The sequence below is a fragment of the Pseudopipra pipra genome, chromosome Z (genome assembly GCF_036250125.1).
Source record: "Pseudopipra pipra isolate bDixPip1 chromosome Z, bDixPip1.hap1, whole genome shotgun sequence".
Taxonomy (NCBI): Eukaryota; Metazoa; Chordata; class Aves; order Passeriformes; family Pipridae; genus Pseudopipra; species Pseudopipra pipra.
This window is the reverse complement of record NC_087581.1, coordinates 18,957,523-18,984,731: the sequence shown is the minus strand read 5'-3', so window position 1 is coordinate 18,984,731 and position 27,209 is coordinate 18,957,523. Positions and strand designations below refer to the sequence as shown.

The 27,209-nt window shown below is 37.1% G+C and overlaps 1 protein-coding gene across 14 annotated transcripts in view; it reads right to left on the bottom strand.

Moving 5' to 3' along the window:
- NLN (neurolysin) overlaps nucleotides 1-27,173 on the bottom strand; it is a 73,397-nt gene extending 46,224 nt beyond the window's left edge. For 12 of the 14 annotated variants that reach the window (XR_010426705.1, XM_064641911.1, XM_064641906.1 and 9 more), the window contains exons 1-8: nucleotides 27,057-27,173; nucleotides 17,118-17,374; nucleotides 14,615-14,763; nucleotides 9,126-9,233; nucleotides 6,714-6,816; nucleotides 4,840-5,000; nucleotides 3,331-3,466; nucleotides 805-1,171 (exon numbers count right to left, since the gene is read on the bottom strand). Coding sequence is in view for 13 of the 14 variants with exons in the window: in XM_064641911.1 (XP_064497981.1) it covers nucleotides 805-1,171; nucleotides 3,331-3,466; nucleotides 4,840-5,000; nucleotides 6,714-6,816; nucleotides 9,126-9,233; nucleotides 14,615-14,763; nucleotides 17,118-17,374; nucleotides 27,057-27,088 (1,313 nt within the window). In the remaining variant the exon portion in view is untranslated. The other 2 variants (XM_064641909.1, XM_064641904.1) reach the window with 2 other exon arrangements.
- Nucleotides 27,174-27,209: the final 36 nt, after the last annotated feature.

Here is a 27,209-nt window from a genome sequence, read left to right as displayed (position 1 = left end):
AAAATTTTGCCCTAAACTACCCAGTTAATACTCAGGTTAAGTCAGAGAAGTCTTACTGACACATAGCTTCAGCAATTCACATGACACACATAAAGATGGAAGCAGGCAAACAGGTGAAGGAGATAGGTACATTATCCTGAAAAGAATAATTTATGTACTATTGTACTGACTAACCTAATTTTCTTAGGCCAGAAAAGCCTTAAATCAACTTATATTAAAAAAGAATATCAGTCAATTTATAAATTGCTAAATACTAATTTACGAAAACCTACACCAAAGCAAACAAAAACCCAGTGACAGTCAAAAAGGAGTAGTTCAGAATAAATTCTGTCAAATCAGTCTAGTTTTACAATCTCTGACAAAACAGAGATAATGCTGTAGATAGCTAAAAAGAGAGCTGGAGAGGTAGATATCAATATGTAAATCTCAATGTCTGCTCAACAGGAATCTATTCTTGCTACTATCTACTTGATATTTTCTCTACCAGTCTGGCCAACAGGTTAAAAGTACACATGTAGACCAACAGAGTACAAAATACACATATAAAGTGTAAAAAGGAACTAAGAGAAACTAGGAACACTCCGCAGACAGAAATATAATTGTTCAATAAAAAATTAAAATTAAAACAGTATTAAGGTAGAAAGGAGAAAATTCATAGATTATGGATATTATGGATAACTGACTTAATAGCAGTACTACAAAAGAAAAATTTACAAAGTAGCAATGCTTCATAAACTGAATAGAAGCAAGAACTAAGACAAAATCCATTTTAAACACATAAGTAAAACACTAAATCATAATTACCTGGGGTAAAGATCCAAATAGAACTGCCCTAACATTTCTCCTGTTGATTTATCCTTTACTGCATAAAGAGTAACACTGTCATGCCAAACATGAGCACTTTCTACTTGCTCAAATACAAGTCCCAGCAGCTCCTGGTAAATATTCAGTAAGCCTTCTGTAACAGCCTCAATTGGGAAGTATTCCTTCAGTTTTTCTTGATCTATAGAGTACTTCAGCTCTTCAGTTTTGTTCATATAATAATGAAGATCCCATGCATTGATTCTTCCATCATAATCAAAGTTTCTTTCTTGACACTCCTTTTTCTTCAAATCTAGAATGAATTCTCTTTCTTCTTCAACCAGTGGCTTTAGCTTCTTACTCAAATCATCTGAAAAAAAGATTGCCTTGGAGTCAACTTCTACGTTACTATAATGTGTATTCCTATAAAATACACTCAAAACTTTAAGCACATGCTCCAGAAGTGGAAGCTAGAGTTTTCCATTCATTGACCAATTGTCCATTTTCTTGTCCTAGTGAGCCTTAACTGCAGGCATGCTGTGATACAGTACTCCAGTAGTACTACAGTACTAGGGTAGACCTAGGAGAGCTGTGAAGGCGGTTGAATTTAGATTTTTTCAAAGATATCAAAATGGAAAGCAACACTAGACACTTTTGCTTGAATCCTTTGATTTTATCTCATGTAATCTCAATTTTCTTAATATATTTCTGCAGCAGCAGCAAAAGACTACAACTACCATTAGTTCCTGCAAGGGCATCACAAAATTCAATACTTCTAGCTAAAGCCTCATAAAAGAACAAGAGACTCAAGAGTTCTTGCTTCCAGACTAGCAAAGTCACTGGGTATCAATCTCTATGGTACAAATACTTTCCAATATACTTGTCTTGGACAAGAAAGCGCCACAGCACTATGAAACACACACATTGAATATAAAATATTTAACCTCACTGAAACTTCCATAAAGTACCTACTGTACTTATTCTCTTATAAGTATTTCTGGACTATCAGACCCTTTCTTCTTTCTTAAGAATTCAGATGAATGTTCATTGTTGATATCTAGAGTGTAAAATCGAGGAATTGCCACTCCTCTTTCTAGGTAGTCTGTAAGGCACTATATACAATTACGTTACATTTACATGACTGAAATACTTGTATTTCATGACTGAAGCTTGTATTGTGCTAAATTCAGAATGTGTCATAGGAGAGAATGCTCTTCTTCTTAGCTGTAAGATCAGCTTATGAACATTGATTTAAAACATGAACAGATAGGAACAAAGTAGAGCAAAATATACTGTCATGCTTGTAGCTGAGGATATATCAAAAGAACTAAATTAAAGGTGACAATTAATTTGTTGAACATTCTCCCTCTGTGAGAATTACCACGAAGCATGATATTTATGTAAAGTATATGATCTCATATGCTTTTACTTTGTAAAGCAACTGCTATATTTTGAGTGTCAGCTTCAAAACAAATGAAAAAACACAGTATTACAATAATATAGTGGATATAAAAAGAGTCCAAAATACTTTACGCACACTTAAAAAACACCAGGTAATTCAAACATTTAATAACGCAAAATTACCTGTGAGTTGTCAAATATATGGATAATTGGTATGGCCAAATATGCATCTGATCTAAAGGAGCATTTCAGAAGAAATGCAACAGAATTACAGGTGAAGGAAGAAGAGCATTTGAACCTCTTTATTGATGCATAAACACAAAAAACCCACTACCAACAAACATATCTTATTTTTGTACTAAATTATTTGGGGGGGTTATTTGTATGATACATCAATATACACTCCTAAGTGGTGTTAGGACACGTTAATAAAGGAACACATGCTACTCTGTGGAACTACGTAATTCCAGAAAATAGAGATTAATTCCATGCAAAAGAGTGGGCCCACTAATGTCAAAAGCATGACTATAAATTCATAAACTGCTCAGTTCAAAATTTTCAAGATACCTCTGTTATCAGATCAAATTCCATTACAAGGCTTTTGAATTCCAGATTTAATCCATCATTCCAGATTTAATTTTTAAATTCAGATCATGGAAGTTGCATCATCCCATACTATAATCTTTCATTATACATAACGCAGTTGAATCAGAAAAAGACACTAAGGCTACAGATGCACAAAAAACTGTGCAAAAAATGGGAAAGAAAAGCTGCAACTCTGATGCAGCCTCTTGAACTGATAAATTGGCTAGGCTGCACATATTACTTTGGTTCTAAATTAGGATAACTGCATTTTAGGGCAGAGAAAGACACAACCACTTGTTTGTATCGGCTGTCACAAAGCAGCGATTTTCAGATTTTCGCCTTGTGCTTCCCTGATTTGGAGCAACTGCATTTGTACAGCTACAGTCTAAAAAATACATGTGCCAGAACGGAGGCAGCAGAGAGTTCCTTTTCTAGCTACACATGATGGATACTGTGACCCAGTTATGTATTTAAAATAATCTTGGCTGAGTAATCATGTTGCCACATCAAATATAAAAGTATTGCTTATAAATGAGAACAAACCTAAGAAGGTTGTTACATTATCTGTGCTCTTTGCAGTGTTTACCTCCAGGACAAAGTTGGCATGTGTATTATAACCAAGAAGCTCTGCTACTTTTGCCCGTAGTGGAAGCAATTGCTGAAGAATTTTTGTGTTCTCCTAAAAAAGAAAGTAGGGAAATTTGTAAAGTGAAACCAGAAAACACATGTTATCAAAACATCTGAATAATATCTGAAATCCTATGAAACAGTAGATATTTTAAATGAAACCCTTTAAGATATAAATATAAAAACCCCTAAATTTACCTAGATTATTGGAATTTTTTTTCACAGCACTTGATTGCAGATAGCTAGTATTCTAGTTGATCACAGTCATTACGCTCCCTATTATAATTTACATGTTTTAATTAATCAAAATAGATACCATTTCCTTTTAGGATACTAACAGTTGTGAAGAGTTTAGTTTCTTTATCAATCATTTAACTGTGAAAGGTAACAGTGAAAATGCTGACATCAGGCTTAATTGCTTGTTAGCGATGAAGACAGCTTGTAAATGTATTGTGCCAACATTCAAAACTTGTTTGCAAATTTCCCTCTTTTGCCATTCTGACAATAGCAGAGAGAAAGATGGGAAACACAAAACCCTAAGCCCTGACCTAAATGTGCTGGAGGATCCTTGAGAAGCTGAAAATATAACTGTGTAAACCTCTAGTTCTGAGATTTCTCGGGGGGGGGGGGGAATCAAACCCTAGATTCGAAGATTGTTCCACAGTTTAACATCAAGTACCCTTATGTGTGCTGACTTGCAAAGTGTTCAGTTCTTGGTGCCATTTTATCTTATCTTGTATTCATCACATTTCCCAGTACTTCAAGCACAAAAGTTCAACTCTGTCACTGTTCTCTAATAAATGGTTGGTACAACTGTCTGAATGACATATTCTCTATTCTTTACAATTTTTGTACCTACCTAGTTGTGTGGTCTCATCAGTATAAATTAACTGTGAAATTATTTCTTCTTTTTATAAGGCAGGTTTCCAAATATTTTTCAGATCATTAAATACATCTTTTATAAAAAACAGGAGGGCTTTTTACATCTAATTAAAATTCTCATCAATATGCAATGTGTTAATTTCACATTTAATCACCTGTATTTTATAATTAAAACCTGTGCTTAAAGAACTCCTCTCATTCTGAAAAATCCCAAAATACTATAGAAGCCACAATCAGACATCCTTTTCTGTGAGCAAAGTGTCAGTAAACATGTGCAGAACACTACAAGGAAATCTGATAAAAGATCAAAATCCTATTTCTATTAACAGCACCACTTGAAGATTAAGATATGTACACACACAGGGGCAGATTGTCAACTTCTAAGGTCTCTGGACATCAGAATAAACTGAAGCAAGGAACTTTTAGAGATCATACTGATAAGTTTTGATTTAATAATAGCAGAACTCAAATATAACATTCTAATGTCTAGCTCCATTTTTCAATTCTGTCATTGCACTGTAGAACAACCAATACACAACATACCTCTTTGCATCTCGAGTTAAAGGCAGATTCCATTTTTCTCCTTGTTTCTGAAATGCAGCACCTCTTCATAACAGGAAAATAGTGGGGATATTTCAAGGTTACTTTATATTTGTCTTCCTCAGTCTTCTCTAAACTATTAATAAAGTCATCAGGAAGGCCATCTATGGAATAGAATTTAATAAACAGTAATTACCAGAACTACCTACTCCCCTGTTTTTGTAAGACTGTTGCATTTGTTTTGCTGCAATCTATCTTGTAATTAGAAATCTCCACAGAAAAAACACCTTTTTGCAATTTTTTTTTTTTTTCTTTTTGCCTAGTGAATTTTCCCATACCAACAGTCTCTTGCTACTAAGCTAAGACTTCGTTGTTAGGCTAGCCCGGGCCTTAACGACTGCCCTATTGAAATGCTAAATAACATCGGCACACGAGCTAAATTGTGTAAGGGAAACTCCATTCCCTCGGTAGCCACTGTTGGAGAGGGAAGGGAGGCCTCAATTGTTTTTTTTTTCTCTGGGGATGGCTCTTTAGTTCTTCCCTGACTCAGGGAGTGGTGTGGAGGGGGAGGTTCATTTTTCAGCCGGGTCACTGGCTTCTTCTGGCCCCGAGGGAGGTCTCGGTTCGCCTCAGATTCCTCACGTCCTGCTCTGCCTGGACTTGCCTCGGATTCATGGGAACGCGGACACCACCTGCTAAGAACCGCTGAGGGGAAAGGCGGCCTTTCCCCTCCTCCTTTCCCGTGTCGGCGGCGTTTGCACCCATTGACGAGGAAAGGTATCCCAGCCGGAGCCAGCCTTTGACAGCACGAGTCTACAGAAGGAACCACCCTTTCCCCTTCTCCCTTTCGCCTTCGGTGGTGTCCCGCCTCGCCGGGACGTGCCCGGGACCGGCCCGGTTGCCTCCCGCGCCTCGGGCGCTGCAGAGGCGGCGGCACCGGAGCCCGATAGCGCCGCCTGCCGGCCATGGCAGAGCCACTGCGGCCCCCCTTCCTCCGGGCCCAGCGGCGCCCCCTGCTGGCCGTGACACACCGCAGCCCCGCCTCCCGAGGCGCCAGCGCCCCCTGCCGGTCGTGGTTATAACTGCGCCGAAAGGCGGGAAGCACAATCGTTTTCGGTGGAGGTTTGGTTATGGAATTGTTGCTTGTTCTTTTATGTTACATACATATATTTAGTAAAGAGATGCTATTTTCTTTTCCACACCTTTTCAACTGAAGCCTCTTAATTTTGAAGTTATAATTACTCAGAGGGAGGAGTTTGGTTTTTCTCCTATCCCACCCTCGTAAGCAAACATTTCTGTCTCATTAAACTGACACACAATTATTTGCTAAAACTTTTTCAAATTCCACCAAGCAAAATAAAATTTGGAAACGCTTGCAAGCAAAAGAGAAATACATGTAAGGCTACCAGAATGACATTAAAGAATCTCTAATGTTATTAGAGCATATTTTATGCCATGCCTTTCAAATAATGAATCCCCAAATTTTCTATCACATGCAATTTATAGCTTAGTTTTTAAATTACTGAATTAGTTAAAATCTATTGCAGGGCAAAAAAGCGTTTCCAATACTTACAATGAATGTAATACACAGGGAATTGCTTGGTGGTGGAGAACAGAGAAAAGGAGCAGAGTTAAGTTATGCTAAAAAAGGAGGACCAATTTGATGCAAGGCAAACACTTCAGGAAGCAAGAATCTATGCAGACATTATGAAAATCTGCAAAGGATAACACCAAACTGACTCTGGGGAAGGATTAAAAAGGAAACAGAGAAGACTGGAAAACAGTCAGAATTTCCCTTGATCTTACCATCACTCATGGGGCCAAAACCAGCTACTCAAGTAAAACTGGAAGTTGAAGAAAGCAAGCATACCACTTACCAAGTTCTTCCCTAGGAAATACAAGAAATGTGTTGTCCTCATTCAGGTTTTTGTTAAAGTCTATACACAGCTCATTCATTTTTTTCTTCATTGTCTTTATTTCCTGCATTGAGTATAAACTGAACTTAGTGGAAAAACAAAAATCAAAGTTGGTAATTTCTATCCTCCACATGAATAGTATTTCACTTTTTCCAGCTAGGCTTTCTACTAGCTGACAGTAAACACCAGCAGTGAGCAAATAACACACTGCAGGTAGCATCATACTTCACTCTCCATCAGCCTCCCTTTTATGTTTCTTTTGACCCTCAGCAATATTGTTGCCAAGGAACCCTGCGTCAGGGCTATCACTCCAACATTCCAAACTCAACCCAAAGGGGACTGGACAGATTAAACACATTCACTGAATAGTTTATGTTCTAACATTCAATTCTTTTCTTTTATTTGAAAAGCTAAATTACAATTTTAAGTGTAAAAACACCCACTAAAATAATTGAGAATGAAGGGAGTAAAAATGCATTCAACCTACTGAAAAACACTGCTTTGGAATTGTACAGGTATGGTATGACAAAAAGAACAGAATACCCCCACAGCATAAGACCACTCCAAAACCATTTTTAAAATCTGGATATTCATCCATCTGAAACATTTTCTAATATATCTCATAACAAATTTCTATACCTTACAGTCAAGTTGAAATAAACACAGTAGTTACCAGTAGGAGAATGCATACACAAAAAAAAAAAAACCCAACACCTTGCCAAAGGCTCCCATCAGCCAATTTTTTTCACCTAAATATAATTCAACTATTGTCTCCTAAGGAATTTCAAAATATCTTTAGAGGCATCAGTTACCCTTAAACTATGAAAATACACACAAAACTGTTCTCACAAACTGAAAGATGTGGATGAAGAATGATTATTTTCTACAAAGGGTAAAGTCTACTCAAGAGTCAGAAATAAAGGTTGTTACATATATATGACTCAGAATTTAAAGAGAATTATGTTGGCATCTGTAGAAGGCTAGAAGATGAGGGGCCTATGGATATGCTTGAAATACCGATACCAAGATAGCCATGGAGCCAACCAAGGACTGTTAGTAAGAACAGCCAAGGACTTTTGTTAAAAAGAACAAGATGTGGCTGGAGAAGGGGCAATATAGAATAAGGGCAGCCCTGTTCTGGAACAAACACCCTTGTTCTATCTCCTGAAGATAAGCACAACACAGTACAGCAGAGGCACAAAAACGAGGTGGAGAAGTGGGCATGGACTGTAGCAGGAGGGGGATCAAGACCACCACAGACCTCCAATGCCTTACCCATTTCCAAAAAGGTCTAGAAGAATGGACTGTGCATGATGACTAATTCATTCAGAAAGTGCAAAATTTATCTCTAGGGCACGGGAAACTTCTCTGTACAAAGTACGCCCACCAAGCTCCAGGACTCTGGTCACCTTGTCAGCTGAATTGATGCTGGAGCCCAGATTAGTGATCTCATTCTCCCTTTCTCCTTTCTCTTTCCCCTTCTTTAATTCATCTCTCTCTCTGTCTTTTCCCTTTCACTCTACCCCTTTATCCAAAACCCACTGCCATATGCTTATACTAGGGGGTCAGGGACTAATACCAATTTCCAAGCCAAGTCTGTAATTTACTAATAAAACTTTGTAAGCTTTTGTGGACTCTCTGATTTTGTCATTCCTTTCAACCACAAGCATCTTACAAGTCTTGGGTGCTCCCTTCTCCTTGAGGATGGGATGCCATAGCATCTCAGATGCTGTCAATTTTACTTCATGATTTTTGGAAGTGACAATTGCTTTCATATGCATGAGTAAATCCTCTCTTAATGGAGCCAAAGTTCTCAGAGTCACTTGTTTCTTCCCTTTAACCTACTTCCATTTTTTTTTCAGGCAAAATGCTAAAATCCTGGATACATTTTACTACAGTGGTCAATAAATGAAATTAAAATAGCTGTATCTTTGCAACAGTTATACATATTTCTGAACCGAAGTGCAGACTAACTTGTAACATTTTTTGAGAGGTCTCTTTGCTAGGAATCTTATTTAGGCATTCTCGTAATCAGAATATATAACAAAACTCTTCCAGCTAGGCTTCTTTTACTCTCAAAGGCTAAAATGTGATGCATACCACATCTATCCACCGAGTACTATGAGTGTCTAGCAGATTAAAAACCTTAACATTTAAACACTTTAAAGTGACTGAAGTTTAAAGGATGGATCTGGAACTAAGACCGGTTAAGATCAGAGCAGTAATTCAGCAGGTCCAAAAGCATGAAGTTCAAATAGTTCGCTTAGTTAGCTTAGTTAGTTCAATGGTTAGCTTAGTACAGCTAACCAATCATAATTTTATCCCTTCAACAGTTTATAACCTTTGCTTTATAAACAAATGGTCCATATTTACATTCAGTACTTCTTTAGGAAGATGGAGTCCATTTCTTTTTCCCACTTGGACTGATTTCTCTAGATATCGCTTTGTTTCAGGCTTTACATTTTCAAGATTGCAGTTTTGCTGAAATGACAGAATACTTGAATTAACACAGTGTAAGAAACATAACAAACATTAGAAGGGTCTGAACAGAGTTGTTCTTTAGAGCACTGTCATAGTAAAAAAGGAACATGCCTTTTTAGTGTAAAGGACTTCCCCAAAACAGTTACCTTACACAATAGTATTCTTATATCAATGCAGAATGGTTTTAAAGTATTTTTTTTTTACCAAGTAACTCAGCACTTTTACATGCTGTCATCATGGCAAGTCCTTTTAGTTTTCACTCCAGTGCACTTCAGCTTTTTCTGTAGAGATAGCTTTCTTATAGACACTTCAAGAAAATCAGTGGTATAAGGTAATACTGTACATTATAAGTCAGAGGGATTGAAAAAACTCCCAAACGATTAGATGTGTCACTGAAGATTATCAGATGGCATAATATTTGAGCATATACATCTTTTCAGAAACAATCAAGCAGTGACAACAAATAAACAGAATAACAGAATATTCTGAGCTGGACAGGACCCACAAGGATCATCGAGTCCAAATCTTAAGTGAATGGACCTGCAACCTGCAACCTTGGTGGTGTTAGCACCATGTTTTAACCAACTGAGCTAAAAACAATATTTCTATGTTATGCCATTACAAAGATTCTTGAATCCCCATTTCCTAAAGCATCAACAGTAAGAGACAGGACAGTGTTTGCAACAGAACATGGATCGGTCCTGTGCAAGTCTTCCTTCAAATTGAATACAGCATAACTGTTTAACTCAGAAACTTGCTATTTTGTCCTAAATTGGAAATAATGGTGTACACCTTTTAATTTTATCTTCTCTCATCTAAAAGGAACATTAAAAAAGTTATTAACTTGGTAGAAAGGACATATTGTATTTAAGTTCACATTCAAATATGAAGCTGTTGGAATTAGCTATGACTTGTCTTAATAACCTCTCATCAGTTTACCTACACACAAATTAATGCTTGACTAGCATCTCTGAAAAGCACAGATGTTGAAACATGCAAATTTTATGAATGAGTCACACAATTGTGTAGAGCTGTCAACTAATGACTTGTCAGTACAGAATACCTCACTTCCTTAAATAGAAAAATTAAGAGACAGGAACGTAGTTGTATTCCAAGAAAAAAAAAAATAAATAAGATCTCTGAAACAGATTTTTCTGTCATTTAAAAATAATCTACACAATAACACAAACAATATCTACTCCTGCCAGTGCCCTGCACATAAGATTAGAAAATTTGTGGAAATTGGTTTCTAGAACCATGAAAGAGTTTAGAATAGTTTAGTTTTGTTTTTACTCTGCACCTAAAACTCTAATGCATATACCAGTAGTCTACATGCAAGAATTTATAAGTCTGGTGAAACAAAATGACAGTTATTTCACTTTGTGATAAACTAACTTTTCTAAAGCAATAGGCAGACTTAACTTAGTTTACTTACTGTCACAGGAATGATGAATATTTTTTTCTTTTTTATATTATGTGTTTACAAGTAATTTTTATAAGAATCCATATTTTCATGGAAAGATGATCCTACTACTATAGGTCACCACACAGCTAAAGTCAACGACGATTCAATCAGGTGATTGCATGGAGTACCCCTCACTAGACCTATGATTTTTTTGCATCTAGCACCTAGATATCACTTTCGTTTGTTTGTTTTTAAATAAAAGGATGTAAATGGTAGAAATCTCTTTTTGGGAGGAAAGTAACTGAAGAAAATCATGACCTCTGTCCTCTCCAACTCAAACCTCATATCTCCATTCTCATTCCCAGTAAATGTGTAAGACAAGTCACACAGAGTATTTCATAACACAAAGATAAAAAAAATGCTATTGCCCTACTCCCTCCAACACTTGAGTCTCCTGTTGTGTTTCTGGCAAATAACACTCTACGAAATTCTGCTGCTTCACAAAGATCTTCATGCTACCAAAAGCACTACATCTAGGAGTGTCAATGCTATAATACTCAGTACAAAAATAATTGTAACAATCAAAATTAAATTCACATATTGTTTTTCCACTGGACAACCCAAAATTCCAGAGTTCTTTTTTCTGACCTAAGTGTGATGGAAATAGCACAACTTCAAAATGATAGCGGTGAAAAATGCAGACACTGCCACTATATTAACATTTATATTGGGCTAACTGTGCTGCAAGACTCAAAACCAGAAAGGCTGAGGAAAAAAAATTAAGTATGCTAAACTGTACAAAAAGCCAATGCTTTTATTACAGTAACAGTTTAGGACAGAGGATTGTGAAAAGTCTCACTGAGCTATTTAGGCACTATGCTGGATCTTCCAGTCCTTCCATTGGGCCTATGGAACTGTCATGCTCCTGAAAATATCCAGGGCCCAAATCCAGCAAAGATTTTAGGTGGAAGAAGGGAATTCACAAACACTAATTTTAAGCCCTTAAAGCCAGTGAGTACTGGCTCCTCCTAAAGCTAAGACAGATGAAGATTTTTTTGGGCAAAAAGAGAAGAAAAACTAAGTGTTCTTCATCTTTCTCTTGATGACTACACATTTTTCCACACACTTTAACACTAATTAGGCTTTGTGAAGTTTATCTGCATCACAGATATGCTTAAGGTAAGAATGATACACATTCAAAAAGACGTCTCAGGTCTCTATGGATAAGCAAGCCTATAAACCTTCACAAGCACAGGAACCAAGGGTGCTCTGGGGCCATCTCTGAACTTTGGTCTGATCAAGATGGTCTTCATCACCTGGATTTTCTCTGATGAACAATTTCCGCAACAGAAATACTAATTTTGAGTATACTGCACACATGAAAGGTTGGAACTCTCCAGAAGTTTTAGAATTGTCCTGTTTGATGATTTCATTTCATACTTCTTTCATACCATTTCATTCATACCATTTCATACTTCTTTTGGACAACCATGTTACATTTTTCCAGGAAGAAATCTTCAGGCAGAGTAAGAAACAAAACCTACCTGGAACTCCGTGAACAAAGCCTGCAGCAGCTGTTTACAACAGGCTTTTTCCCGAGGGCATGTGGGTGGAGAAGACTAGCAACATTCTTAAGCATGCCTCTGCTAGTCAGCATGTGCAGATATCAGGAGTAATAAAATTTAAAATTATACTTTCACTACCAAATTCACTTTTACTCCAAGTTTCAAACCTCGTTTTCCAACGAATAAGATCTGAAGCATATTCAACAATATGATTTTATGCAGGAATTTTTTCCCCTAATGTGTCATGAAAAGAAAGAGACTGCATTATTTTAATATTTTCTCAAATTAAATACAAAACCCTCAATCATTTTTCCTCGATCAACAGTTCTTAAATAAAGCATAATCTAAAAAGAATACTAAACAGTTGTTAGCTTGTAAAAGTTTCGCCCTCATTAAGGGGAGCAAAAACATTCAGGATATCACTGTGATCAAGCAGATTTACTAGTCTCCTAGTGGACTGTGTTATAAAGAAAAGGGAAGTGTGAGGGCCCTCATTCTCCTCATCTCATTTTAATCTGGCCACGGTGCAGGACTGAATTCATCTACCTGAACTATTAAATCCCCAGTGAGGCCATGAAAAACTTGATTTCATGAAAATGTTTTACTGCGTTATTTGAACTGATAAATTAATTTCAGCAGAAGTCTGAAGTCTGTTTTTCGAAGTTCTTTTTTTATGTGTTTTTTTTTATGTGTTCCTGGAGCCTGACTTTTTAACTAGGAGATTCTAACAGGAGAAGGCATTAGAAATTCAGCAAAAATTAACAAAAAATGTATAATTTGGAAATAGCAAGATTTCACCAGTCTGGCATTATTGGCAATTTCACAGTTGTGCTATGGCAAAACTGCTACTACTTTAACAGTTATTATGAAGCTGATATACGCTCAGAGGTTGCATCTCTGGAAAACTAATACTAAAACATGCTTGCATGCTGCAGTTAAGCCAAGAAAAATGTCTAAAAATACTGAATGGAGATTTAATCAGCAATTCTAAGTGTCATAAAGACCAAATATTGCTGCAAAGGTAAATGACAGGAAAACACCAAATGAAAGAGTTAAAAAATTTTAAGAAAGTAGTAGTAGCAAGTAACAGTAATCAGTTTTCACTAACTACTGTCAGATATCCTTGTAAATTAAAAATAGATAGATTCAGAGATATCGCAGATCTGCCCTAAATGTACTTGCATATATTATACTGGATGTTGGGGAAAACCACAGCAAATAATAAATACATATCAAACCATTTAATTACTAGCCACAGAGCAGGGGAAGAAGAAAAAAATCAACATAAAGCACTATCTGCCAACACACAACTGAATGGGGCTATTATATACCTGTACAAACACATAAACAATACCCAGCTAGAGGAGAACATTTGAAAGCTTCTCTGGAAAACACAGCAAAAGAAGACAATGGTATTGGAAGGCACTTTAATAAGGCACTGCAAGCATTATTCTGGTTCTCAGTCAACACTGCAAAAAGCACAAACAACAACTCCAAGAAGTAGGGGCTCCAGTGTCTTAGCATTACGAGAAGGTTAAAAATTAGTGGGGTTTGAAAGGGAAGATTCACATGTAAACCATAGGAAAAACAATATTTTAGTTTTCATATTTGATAGCTTCCTTGTATTATCCTTAAATCAGACATTTTTGGAAAATTATTACTAAATGTCACTAGATTTGAACAAAACCAAATATTCTTCCCATTTGAGCTACAAAATAATTAGTACAAATGAAGAATACAAGATACCTAAGGGTGCTCAATTAGAAGAGAAGCTAAACAGAAAAACAAAAGGGATAGAAACTAGTTCAACAGGAAAAGCATTTTTTGACATAGTTTTATTTTGTGGTCAAAGCAACTGATGAGCAAAAGTATATAGTGTAACTGTCTATAATGAGCAGGTCAAAAGAGGTAATTTCAGAGGTCACTCCAAGTTATATGTTCTCATTAATCTTCATTACTTAAAACAACTTCTAAATTTAAAATTCTTAACTATTTCAATACAGTGTAAGTTTGGACACAAATTGAAAAACAGTATAAGCCAATGTAAATACAGTGCTGTATTGCCTCTTCCTTCCCTCTTGGAATGAGTTCAGGGAGCTCAGCCAACAGAAAACAAAAAAATGCTTCTCCTGATAGGTTTCCTTCTGTTAGTTTAGCTTCCAGCTTAACCAGCTCATTGGAAGACTAAAGATAAAATGAAGAAAAGGATACAGAGACCTAGATATGGCCTGCAAAGAGTGGAAGCACCAAGGTAGATTGTTTTCTGTTGTATAGCTGTGTCCCACTGGAAAGATTTGATTGGCATAGACAGAGAGGAAATACAGAGTGATTTTGAAAAGCACTGTGTATAAGAACAAATTTTAGATACATTTAGATACGTAACAAGTTATGCAGACATCACCATGATTTACCTGTAAATAAACAATCTTCTGAAACACATCTTCTCTCATGCTCATCTCCACATCGAAATTAGAAAGCTTTTTGTCAGCTTCTGTACTTGCTAAGCGTACCTCTTTGTCAGGTGAAATGTGCTGGGGAAAATCCAACATGCTTCTTTCCACTGTTTAAATAAGAAGCAATGAACACAGAAGGTTAGACGTGCCTCAAGGATAAGGAACTTTCCCCCTTCTGACATTTACAGAAGACATAAGAAACAAATATCCAAAGCAACTTGATGCTTCAGGTCAGGCTTGAAGCAAATAGTTATTACATATAAAGTAAAAATGAATAGGCAAAAGGACAAAACCACACACCATAGTATAGAGAAGCTATCTATTACCCAAGCCTAATTATCTCATTGTCTTCCACAAAATCAACTGAAAGGTGTATAAATATGATACAAATAGTTCATCTTCCAGAAGTCATGTAAGTGAAAACTGACATTGTTTCATAGCTGGCACAGATGCTTCCACGTTAGCACTTAAAGTCAAAAGCTCTGAATCTTTCAAACATGCCCATCTGTCCTGAAGTTATTTTTATATTGTTATGAGCTCAGTGTCAAATCCCCATGTACTGCACTCTTCTGTGTTAGAGGCAAACACAGAAGATACTATGTATTCTGAAGTTTTAGAAATTAGAAGCTGAGTAATATTACTTTTATAGAATATACTTTTGAGATTAAGTAAATCCTTGCTTATTAAAGTATTATTACATCTTGTAATGAGATTGAATAGAAATCCTGAAGTAGAAATCAATTCACTTAATTAAAAATCAGTTATAATGTCTCTACCATTTACCTCTCCAAAACTACATTTTAGAGTAACAACATTTTAGCAACACCATTTTAGCCTGATTTAAAGCTTTGTAATTTTATGTAATGTGCAGTTGTTTTATCAAGTCCTGAGATACTCTCAGCCCTTCAGAAATCTTTGGAATGCAAACATGGGCATATGGTTCTTCTTGAAGTCCATAGGAAACTTTCCCCTCCACATCCTGCCCTCATGCCAAAATGTTTAAAAATGATAAGGTGAGTTTAGGCAGTTTTCAACTGACTTGTAAGGCCTGTTGTCATCTCTGGTTTTTGGGATAATAATTTCCAATTACTAGGGCAGGCCTTTCATGTGGAAGGAACACACTGGCTTTAAATTCTAAGGTTCTAATGGAAGTCTTGCTGTGGTAATACTTATTATATGCCATGGGCTATTTCACAGTAAGTCATGATAATGTCACATATAGCTTTGAAGATTAGCATTAAAAACTGAAATGTGACCCATTAAGGCAATAGCATGTAGTGAAAAAAGTATATTTTGGATCAACTCTTAGTGGCTACGCTGAGAAGCTGATAGCCATTATTTTCCATGTCAAACAAGTGTTTCCTTCTAATTTAATTTAAAGAAGAGAGTTTTACACCTTGGTGAAGAGGCTTACAAAAATTATACCAAATACATTGGTACAATTAAAACTGAATCTGGCAGGAAGTTGTCTGAATGAAGATTACTCAGTCTTTCTGCCAGCATAAATTCCAGCCAGTTCACTGTATGTGCCTAAACTGCAATTTTAAGTAATGTGAAAGCCAGACTAATATTACAGTACAATAATTTGAGGTGCAGGCTGATCTTGTTTGCTAGTCAAAGCTTTTCCTCCAAGCCAAGGTTGCTGTTTTCAGCACTTCTGCAGATTTTTTAGAGTATTCAAAAGAACTTGACATTTATTACACTGACTGCTTTGTAAGTAATGCAGCCACCATCTGACAGGTTTTTCAAAACAAAGCCACTCAAGACAGGGTTCATATTTTTCCCACTCCTCTGACTGACAATTATTAACAAATTACCTCTATAACCTGTTTTGACCATCAAACTCCATCCATACACTGACATGTCTGGATAACTCAGTCAGAACAATCTAGATGTGAGGGCATGATGAACCTCTCCCCGGATTCTACAAGGCCTTGCAAGCCATAATACAAAGGTAAGCAAGTAAAACAGTCTTCTTTCAATAATGCATTCAAAAATTCCTTCATTCTCAACCATCACATTTTCTCCACTAGTGGTTTACCAACCTTTCCATTGCTCCATTTGACTCGCTTGTCTCAGATTCTGCAGTGTCTGAAAAAAAGCACTGCTTACCAGGTTTAATGTATTACACATACCAAAGACACTGCACACTGTCCCTTGCACAGAGTTGGAAAAGAAATCAGGGGACCAATGCAGTTCTCTGCATGTGTCAAAGACATCAACAGCACAGTTTAGTCAATCCTTGTTTTATCTCTAGAATAAAGGAGTAGAACTTTGTAGCTGATCATGTTACATATTGCTGAGAGGTCCTGAAAGATCATTATGACCAGAGGACTCCTGACAGGCCTCTACACAATAACAGTAGGAATCAAAATTGTAAGCAATTACTATTTTTTCTCAATGTTTCTTTATGTGCAGATGGAATGCCCTGTAGAAAGAATCACAAAAAATATACACTAACCTGCGTATTCCACTTCTATGTCTGCCAAAGCCCGTACAGTATTTTCATGTGTTACTTCTTCAATATCAAGCATCCCGACTCTGTCATAGACGTGCTTTGTCTTCCTGATAAGTTCTTCTGTTCTTGTTCTAATTTCCTCTGGTGACAGGTCCCATCTCAAAAGGTTTCGGCCTGATGCTATGTACGAAGAAGCCTTAAGCTGGCTAGTAATTTCTGTTCCTAATGTCATCCTCAACACAAGCAGTGGCCCAATGGACCTAGAAGTATAAAATTGATCTTTGCATAGCAAGGTTCTAGTTCAAGAGATAGTGTACAGTAAACATTAAAAAACCCAGCATCAGCATATTTTTAAAAGCAAGAACAAAGTCTTTTTTAGAGCCATAGCTTGTCCAGCAAGCTGTTACTTTTATGAATTAAGTGTAATTTTAAATAAATCTGCCTTCTACCTTTACCATTAGGGTATGACTAAGTGCAAACAGGGACAAAACCTTTGCTATTGACCAAACTATACAGATTACGCTACTACTAACCCTTCTAAGAAAAAGAGAATTGCAGTTACTGAAACTTCACAGATAGTACTTGTATTTTTGAAGTAAGGAATAAAACCCACATATTGATTTGCAGATGATGAACAAGAAGACTGCAAAGATGCACAACATAAGACATAAAACATATCACTTGATCATGTTCATTATGGCAAATAATTTTACATTTATACAGGATGCCTGCAACATAATCAACATGGAAGGAGAACTTCTAGTTGTTACTCACTTGCAAATGTATTCCTTTAATTGTTGTGAATTTTAAATAGATGGTTTCACTCTTTTGCCAGAAGAGGTATATATGTTTACTGCTTACTGGAATTTATGCACTATTAAACCTGATTATATAAATCAACTGTATTTCAGCTTTAGCTAGGAGAAAGATTTACATACGCAACCAATCTTAGTGTGCTAGGCAATCAATGGCTTTGACAGTGTTAAAAAAGTGACTTGCAGCAACGAATCCAAACATGTTAAGAAGAAACTGGCTTCAGAAATAAAAGCTGCTACCTTTCCACTGCAACAAACCAACACTCAACTTAGTTGTACAAAGGAGAAGGATATAGAATCAGGCAACTGACTGAAGTGGGGCTAACAGAAACCCACAGAGCCAACAAGGTGTCCACCCAGTGACTACATCAGTAGCTCAGTTATATATGAAGTAGTTGCTGAGGAAGATAATAATTTGATTATAATTATAAGACAGCCTGCATTCAAGGGGTAAAACTTGCTGCAGTGTTTACTATCACAGGAAGATCACAAGAGCATCACATGAGAATCTCTGCCTGTCAGAGACTTACTGTCTTCCTATTTCAGCCACATAATTAAAAAAAAAATCTTATGTTGTTATATAATATTGACAACTTAAAATTTTCAGCCATAACTAAAGAAACACACAGAGAGCTTCCTACAAAAAGAGATGCTTAATTAACACTGTTTTTACATTAAGTAACTTTTTCTCTTAATGCTAGCCACTGTATCTGTATTGATTTTATTGTAAAATCTGACTGGTATGTCCACAAGTGCATGAACAGGTTCTGGCATACAGTGCAGAGAGCAAGAAGGATAGGCAATTTTTGACTGAAGGAATAACAAAGCAGAAGACTGAAATGCCAATAAACTAAAAAGGGCTGCACACATGGCTTCTGTTTGAAGGGAAGACGTTTTGTTAAAAAAGGGAATTTCTGTAGAAATAGCTTAGCCAAAATTATTTTTATGCAAGACAAAACCAAAAGGCAACATTTCTATCTACACTTTAAGTTGAAATTTTATTTTCCTTATTCTTCAGATCCTTCCATAGCAATATAAGCAAGTTGCTTACTCTTCCTTTCTACTGAGAGAAAGAAACATCAATGTCCAGAAATACTGATGATTTCACTTAGAAAGTGAAGTCTGAATACAGAACATTTGTTCCACCTCTGTTCTTTCTCTCTGATACCAACTGACTTCTGTCATTAATGCCTTAGTTGCTTCTCCACTGGACTACTGACACTTGGAATCTCAGAAGTCTACAATAAATGAAGCTGTTCTCATGAAAGCAAAAGGTTAAGTATTAGCATACTCAGAACACATTGGTTTCCCATCTCCAAAACCCACTGAACTCTACCTTAAATCTACAAATCCATTAAAGAACACTACTTCGTTAAGTCACAAACAGATTCCCACTGGACTGCCCTATGTCTAGTTTTTCACACATTGCTAGCACAGCTCTAGTACAGCCTCTTGGAAGCTGAAGGGGAACCTCCTCAAAAATAGTTCAAGGCTCTGAATTCTATCCCACACCACCCACCCCAAAGAACATCAGGAAAAATACACAGTGTTCTGAATTAAGGTCAAAATAAAAGAGTTAAAGGAAAACAACAGCCTGAACAACACAAAAGTATGTTAAAGTGCAAGATATTAAACAGATGCTCTTTTTTAAAGGGAACCTATGGCTTTCTGTCATTCAGTATCTTCACCTAGATGCATAGAAAACAGAGCCCTGTCGTCAATGACTAATTACATATTATCAAAACCAAACACTATAACAGGCACAGGACCAACGGATTACATTCATTGCAGCCTGTCCAACTAGATTCATTAATAATTAAAGTTGGACTGAGTTCATAAACTTGAATGCAGAGTCCCTAATTACTGCACAGCACTATTTTTAAATTTGACTTAAAATTGATTTTTTTAGTATATTGTCTAGTTGCATTGAGACATACACATATAAATTTGACAGCTGTATAAATTATCGCCATAAATCCCAACAAGTTGTTGTCTGCCTGTTGGAAACAAGAAAACACAGATCAGCCCAGTTTTGAAAAATACAAACACAAAAACCTGCAAGCTTGTCCACAACATGCTCCTACTAATGATAATCACTGTATAATATGGTCAAGATTAAGCCTGCTGTCTCATCTAACCAATGGACATCCAAGACTTCTGTAATGGCACTTTCAGTTTTCAAATTAATCTTCACCTAAATAGTATTAGTTACAATGACAAGTATAATTTTACAGAGTAAAGTGAACAAATGAACAAACATATGTCTGAGAAAAATATATACAGACAAATTTATTGTACTTGCAAACAGATGTGACAGTTCCATGTAGCCAGACAAAAATCAGAGTACATCGGTCTCATGTAGGATGGAAAACTATATTCTCTGCTGACAAAACACCTGAGACAACAGCTTCAGAAATGAAGTGGGAGCCGAGATTGTAATAAGAAGAGAGAGAGAGAGAGAGAGAGAAAGCCAGAGGTGTGGGGGTGGTGCAGCAAATTCAGATACTTTAGTCATTGAGTTCTTTAATACTCTAATAGCAAATAAATACAATTAGGTTTTTCTTGTTGCACCTTATGTATACCTTCAGGGGACATTCCTATGGACAGCTGCTCTTACTAACACAATGAATACCTCTTTCAATTAGTAACTTATGGTATGAAATATGTTGCCAGCTTAAAATTAAGAACATAATTTTGGTCTTTTTGTCCTTTTAAACAGCGTATCTTAAATAACACTTCCATGTCTTACAGGCTGCAGGAGAGCCAGTACTGCTTGCTGGAAACCAGCACCGTGCATGTGAAGATTGTATTCTCCCCTACAGGCAATCAACATCCACGGGGACTCAATGTTTTCACTCCACCTAGCGGCCTCACCAAAAAAAACTCCAAAACAACAAAACACTGGACACGCCCTATTAAAGCAATATAAAAGATGACACTTTGCCTCAGGACAAATTATTTAGTACTTGAACAATATGCCACATGTTGGCATTTCCCTGAAAGTCAGACTGAAGTGCTACCAAACATATATAAATGACAGCAGACAGGGATGGTTTAAACAAAGCTTTTTAACAGTCAAGCCTCACATGAAATGGAATATTTTTTTTTTATTTAAATTAAGAAGTTAAAAAGCACTTTAAAAACAAACCACAATGGGTATTCAACAGCATCTAATATAATGTACGTTATAGTTGGTCTAGGTTCTCAGGATGGATTTTAAGAAAAATTTAACAGGCTAAAATATTTGTATTATTTAGAAATTAATTCTTGCTTACATTTTAAATTTGTCTCCATATTGTTTCAATTTTGACTCAAAGTTGCAGATAATAAGTAACCGTATATCTTACAGTAAAGCAAGGACAAAATTAACCAAAGCAAGCAGAGAACTGCGTAAACCAAGGCAAAAACAAGAACAGAAGGAAAAAAAAAAGTCCAAGACAGAACCAGCCATGTACAGTTAAATGGCTCAAAGCATTATTTTAATTGAGCCAAAGGCATGAAACTAGTGTCCTACAAGTCATCACTTTTTCCTGTGGGACTAACACATTTGAAGTCCTTCTTCCCCTTCGCTTCTCAGCCCTTTCATCTGTTTGGCTCTTCACATGTATGCAACAGTAAACACGTGGCTTGAATTCCTGGGCCATTTTCCTTGGAAAAGTACTTGGCTCTGTGTCATGAGTGTGTTTGGCACAGACATATCTCATCACGGAAAAAGGACAGCATGTTTAGTACTTCCTAATTTAAAGGTCTATAACTGCCATCAGAAACTGATTATTTTTAAGCAGCAGTTAAAGAAACAGAAGAAAATCTAGCACCTTTTAAATCTTAATTTTGTCACACCATTTAGAAAAAAGAATTATCTACAACTTGGTTCACTGTACACTCTACATTAACTATATTTTTAACCTCTTCAGATAAAAATGAGCAAGTTAAAAAATCTGCAAGTTATGCAACCATCTTCAAACCTTTATTGATATGTGCATTACCCTCATGACCTCACTATCCGGCAAGAAATGCTTACTGGTTTCTCCAACAGAATTAACATAAACAGAAAACTAACTGAAAAAGGTGCTCTGTAGCAGCTAATAAACAATCCAGACCTTAAGTGGAAACTCATACAAGTGCATAACATAATACAACTTACATATATTTTCTCCCCTTCCCCTTGTTCCCTCTGACAGTCTTTATACAACGAAATTTGGAAACTGGTCTGATTGATTTTCATATGAGAAGGTGCTTTCAACACTGTAGTCTGTAGTGGAACACATAGAAATGTCAGGATACAGTTTCAGCAGAGTGTCTGATCTCTAAAATTATGTTATCCATGGTTCTAAGGGAAAAAAAAAAAAAAACCAACAAAACCCAAACCAAACAAAAAACCCCAAAACCAACCAACTAACCAAAACCGAACAGCAGAAATCCACAAAAAAAAGCCCAAACCAAACAACCATACCCAAAAAAAGAAAAAAAACCCCAAAACTACTACTACCAGTACACTAGGCTTCACAGTCATTCTGTGAACTGAATGCATTCTGTGTCACAGCAAACCTCAATCATAGCAACTTCCTTGAAGGATCTTAGGAAGGAATTTGACTTAACACCTGCATGCAGACAATAATTGTACTACAGTCAGTCTGAGGCAGAAGGCATTCATTAAGGTTGTCTTATCATTTGGTTCTACTATCAGGTAAACTGTGGAAACACAGCGGGAAAAAAATTGCTTTTAAGGGTGTACAGCTCCCTCAGGTGCTGCTGCATAAACATATATTTCCATGATGCCAGCAATAAACAGCAGGTAAAGTGCATGCCGTTTAGTGCAAACACCGCACACTTACTCCCAGGATAGTTCAGTACTTGAATGCAATCAGCTAATGCACGAGAAACACATTGTTGACTCCACTGGAAAATGAAGTGGTGCTGCAGGACAGAGAAAACTACTGAGGGTTTGTAAACACAAAAGGTTTTTGATTTACATCTACTGTTAATCAGTTCAGCCTACCATGGAGATACACTTCGATTTCCCATTGATCTTAAGTCTCACGCAGTCAAAGCAATGAGAAATGTTCTCCTGCCATCACCAGTTAGTTGGAAAATTCTATGTCTTCATAGCGGATGATGACCTAATCTCACTCACTCACCATTTTAAACCAGTGATCTTCTTGGGAGACAGTGCCTTATGTCCATTTCATTGCTTGCAAAATCCCAAACAGCCTGCTCAACACCACAAATTAGGAACACAAATGAAGCCTGCTTTATTTTCTGGCTTTTGAGTGAACAGTGATTTAATAACACTGAGTGCTTCCCAGGATAGCTACAGGTTATGTGAAAAGCTACATGTTCCAGCATGGTAAGTATGGCAAGAACTTTGTTCATTTAACATTCTACTGTAGAAATAAAAAGGGTCGCTGTTAAAGACAGAGCTTTTCTTAGAGATGGTATGAATAACAGAGATGCTGTATCATATTTTGCTCAGAAACAAGTAAAATTACCACTGTCCTCACCTTGCCTTCCCTAATCAAAACACAAATAACATGTACTGAAAAATAGCCTCCTCTACAGAGGAAAATTTAGACTCACAAATCTATTGGAATTCTTTGAAGGAGTCACAATCGACAGAGATCAGAAACTGCTGTTGTGAGATGAGAAGGGAGATCCTGTTACAGAAAACTGGCTAAAAGCTAGGCTGTTAAAAATGGCTGCTCATTGCTCTGAATGGATTTAGGTGACAGTGGAACCTTGCAGGGTTGCATGTTGGGGGTTTTGTATTTTTTCACATACTTATACCTCATCTACAAAAAGCTGGGATGAATGACATGACAAAACTTACTGATGATAATTTACTTAGGACAATGTAGTGTACTAAAGGCAGCCACAAAAAGATGAAAAACAATGTCACAACATAGAAAAGTTTAAAACCATTAACAAAGTGAATTTCAGTATTAGTAAATGTGAATTAATGCACACTTTGGATCCAGTCACTCTGGAGACATAACAGTTTAACAAAAACATTAACGAGGAGGCATCCGCAAAGAACAAAATGATAGGATTTAGTAGAGGTGGAACAGAACAAAGCGGAAAAATTCATTATACCACATGCATTTCTGATCCTCTCAACAGATAAACTCTCATGTCTTCTGTTCTCCTACCTGCCAAAACCTTTATCTGTTCTACCAAGTCATAATGACTGAGAAACAATTACCTGCAGTGAGCAATATATTCCATTCAAAGAACAACTAGACTGGGATTCTTCAGAGCAGACAAAAAAAAAAATTAAAAAAGTGGAGAAAAAAACGCAACAGAGGAAGTACTTCAGAGATTTATATGATAATGAAGAGACGGATGGAGAGAATGGCCAGGAATAAATTTTTTTCCTGTCACTTCCAACATAACTGAGTAAGAGATCAAACACAGTTTTAGGAAGTAGTTTCAATACAAAAAGCTATTACTAGACAAATTTTTGTACAAGAGATCATACAGGAGAACTGGTTTTGTGTTAGAGAGTCCGCAATTCCTAGACTGTTCTGAAAAGATTGTACTGAATGTTCATCGTATCTTCTACGCTTTCTGAGTTACCTGATCCCAACTCCTACAGAAGAAAGCTTGGACTTTTGAACTAACCCAAACTATTTAAAAGAAATCTTTATAAGCCAGGCATTTCTTCCTTTATAGAGAGAATGATAGAACAGATATGTTCTCAAAAGACATTAACTACACTGCTTAGTGAGGTCCAACTGGTTCTTTATGGGTCAAATTCAGTCCACAAAATGTTTCTGGGCTCAACACATTTGTCTGAGCCAGTCCAGGAAATAATTTCTTTCTGCCAACTCTGTCTAATAGACAAATTGCTCTTTTGTAGCCTGCTGTGGTTAGAAAAGTGGTAGCTGTTGCTTTTGACCACAGGAAAAATTGCTGCTGCAATACACAGAAGAGGTTGTGCAGTCCATGGATCACACGAAAAGGGAAAAATGCTCCAAGTGTCCTGTCCGGTCTTTGCCACTGCTGAGTGCTGGACCTGATACTTCAATGAAAGCATAGAGACACACTATGACGATAAGTATGAAATAAGAAAATTACTATAAAAGTTCTTCCTATTTCTTTGCCCTCTGATGTCACTTCTTTTTCTGCTTCTTCCCAGCCTCTGTTTCTCGCTGGTTTTCTTCCTCATAAAGAAAAATGCCAGTGTTCAGAGTTTCTTTACAGTGATGGAAATCTAAAATTAAATCTTAAATATAAATTCTAGTTTTTCCAGAATACACGTACACGTATTTTCCAATTCAAAACCGGATTTTGACATTTTCAAAGGAATGCTCCAGAATTCACAAATCCTAGACAATGATTTTAGGACACTGAAATTATTTAAAACAGGGTATCTATTTTTATTCAGATTTTTTTTTTCCATTTCTGGGAAGATCTTCATAAAGTAAACAGACTATTGGCTTACTTAAGTAATTTAGACTGGCTTTACCCATGTATTTTATTGAACATGAATCTTTGAATCTTTTGGATTCCAATAGGAAAAATATTTAATTGGGAAAAGCCTCCTTCCCAAAATCTGTCTATTTTAAACAAAAGAATCAAACCTTAACGTTATTTTATTTAATGTAAGGCATGATACTTCAAACTTGCTAAGAACTGTCATGTTTATCTCACATTAAGGTGCCCTTGGGAAAAATAGAAGCTGAGAACCTTTGCTATTCAACATTTCTGTGATCAATTCCTTAACTTTTCAAAGTTACAAGTCACTATTACTCATTCAAGAATACTCTCTTCTGTGAAACAATTATTTGGGCAAGCTGAAATAATGACTTGGAGAAAAAAATCACAATTAACAAAGTGCAGCAACCACTCCCCACTATACTTATTTCTACTTAAAAAGGAGGTATCTTCCTTGTCCAAATTCAAACTGCGAACAGAGATAGACCTTTTAATTTTTATCTAAAGAAAAAAACTTCCATACTTCTTTTCCTTTCCTTGCCTTCTTTTGATGGAAAAATCTGTAGGGTAAACAAAGATAGTCACAAAATATGGAAAACAGTGAAAATGACTATACAAAAAAAGGAATGTAAACCTGTATTAGGAAAAGAATATAGATGTGCACTTTATTCAGCACCAGAAAACAGGTCAATCAATTTTCAACAGCAGAAGCCTTATAAAAAGAAAATATTCTGGATCTTGCTTTCTATCTGCTAATACCCGTCAGTCCTCATTTGATGTGAACAAAGGCTGTGAAACAGAACAAAACCACTACACTTTATGCAGTAAGTACACAACTATCATTTCTCAAAAGTCCTCACCATGTAACTATCTTTTTCATTTTACACTCAAATTCAGCTTCATTCTCATTACCACAACATATTCTCACTGTGACTCTCACACTACTTCCATTTTTCCTTTCTAATCTGGTCTTTTGGAGAAATTGAGATGCGAGCATAAAAGCTATGATGCTCATTTCTCTGGTGCATCTAGAACTGACTACAAGCCTTCTTCCACACTGCTTTTCTGGGGTCCATTTAGTGCTCGTGTTCATTACAGAGAAAATAAGTAACGCCCTATTTTAAAGCCTTTCGATAGTATACTGGTACTCGTCTCACCCTTCATACAACGTGTAATAGTGATACACCTTTTTATAGAGCTACTATGAACACACTGCCAGTCTCTCTTCACACACACCTTGCTGCAGTCCCGCTGCTACAGTCTTCTCCTTCACTCCATTGTCTTCTTGCCCATTGCTCCTGCAGTACGTGTGCCACTCAGTGCAAGGATTACCAAGCGGACACCTCGTCTCGCCCGCCCTGCCCACCTGGAAGCCCTTCAGGACGGAGCTCATGCCAGGGAGGGCGGACTGCGGGAAACGCGCCAGGAGCTGAGGCGATGAACCCCACAGGTTTCCTGCCCCATTGTGTGCCCGTCCCCCCTCAGCGCCCCGGCCGCTCCGCTGCGGCTCCTCCCGGCCCGGGGGTCAGGCCCAGTTCCCAGGCCCGGCTCCTCGGGCGAGGGATGGGGATGTCCCGTCAGCCGCAGGCAGCTCCATGCTCCCATGGATTTCAGTCCGGCCAGGCGACCCCCACCCACTCCGGAGACCGCCCCCGTCCCGGGTCCCGCGGCACCACCCTCCCTGCGCCCCTACCTGCGAACCGCGCCCGCGCAAAGACACAGCATGGGCAGGGCGGCGCGGTGGGCGGCGAGGGAGGAGGACACGGGGAAGGCGGATTCGAGGAGGAGGGGAAGAGGAGGAGGAAGAGGGGAGGAGAGGAGAAGCAGAGGAAGAGGAGTAGGAAGG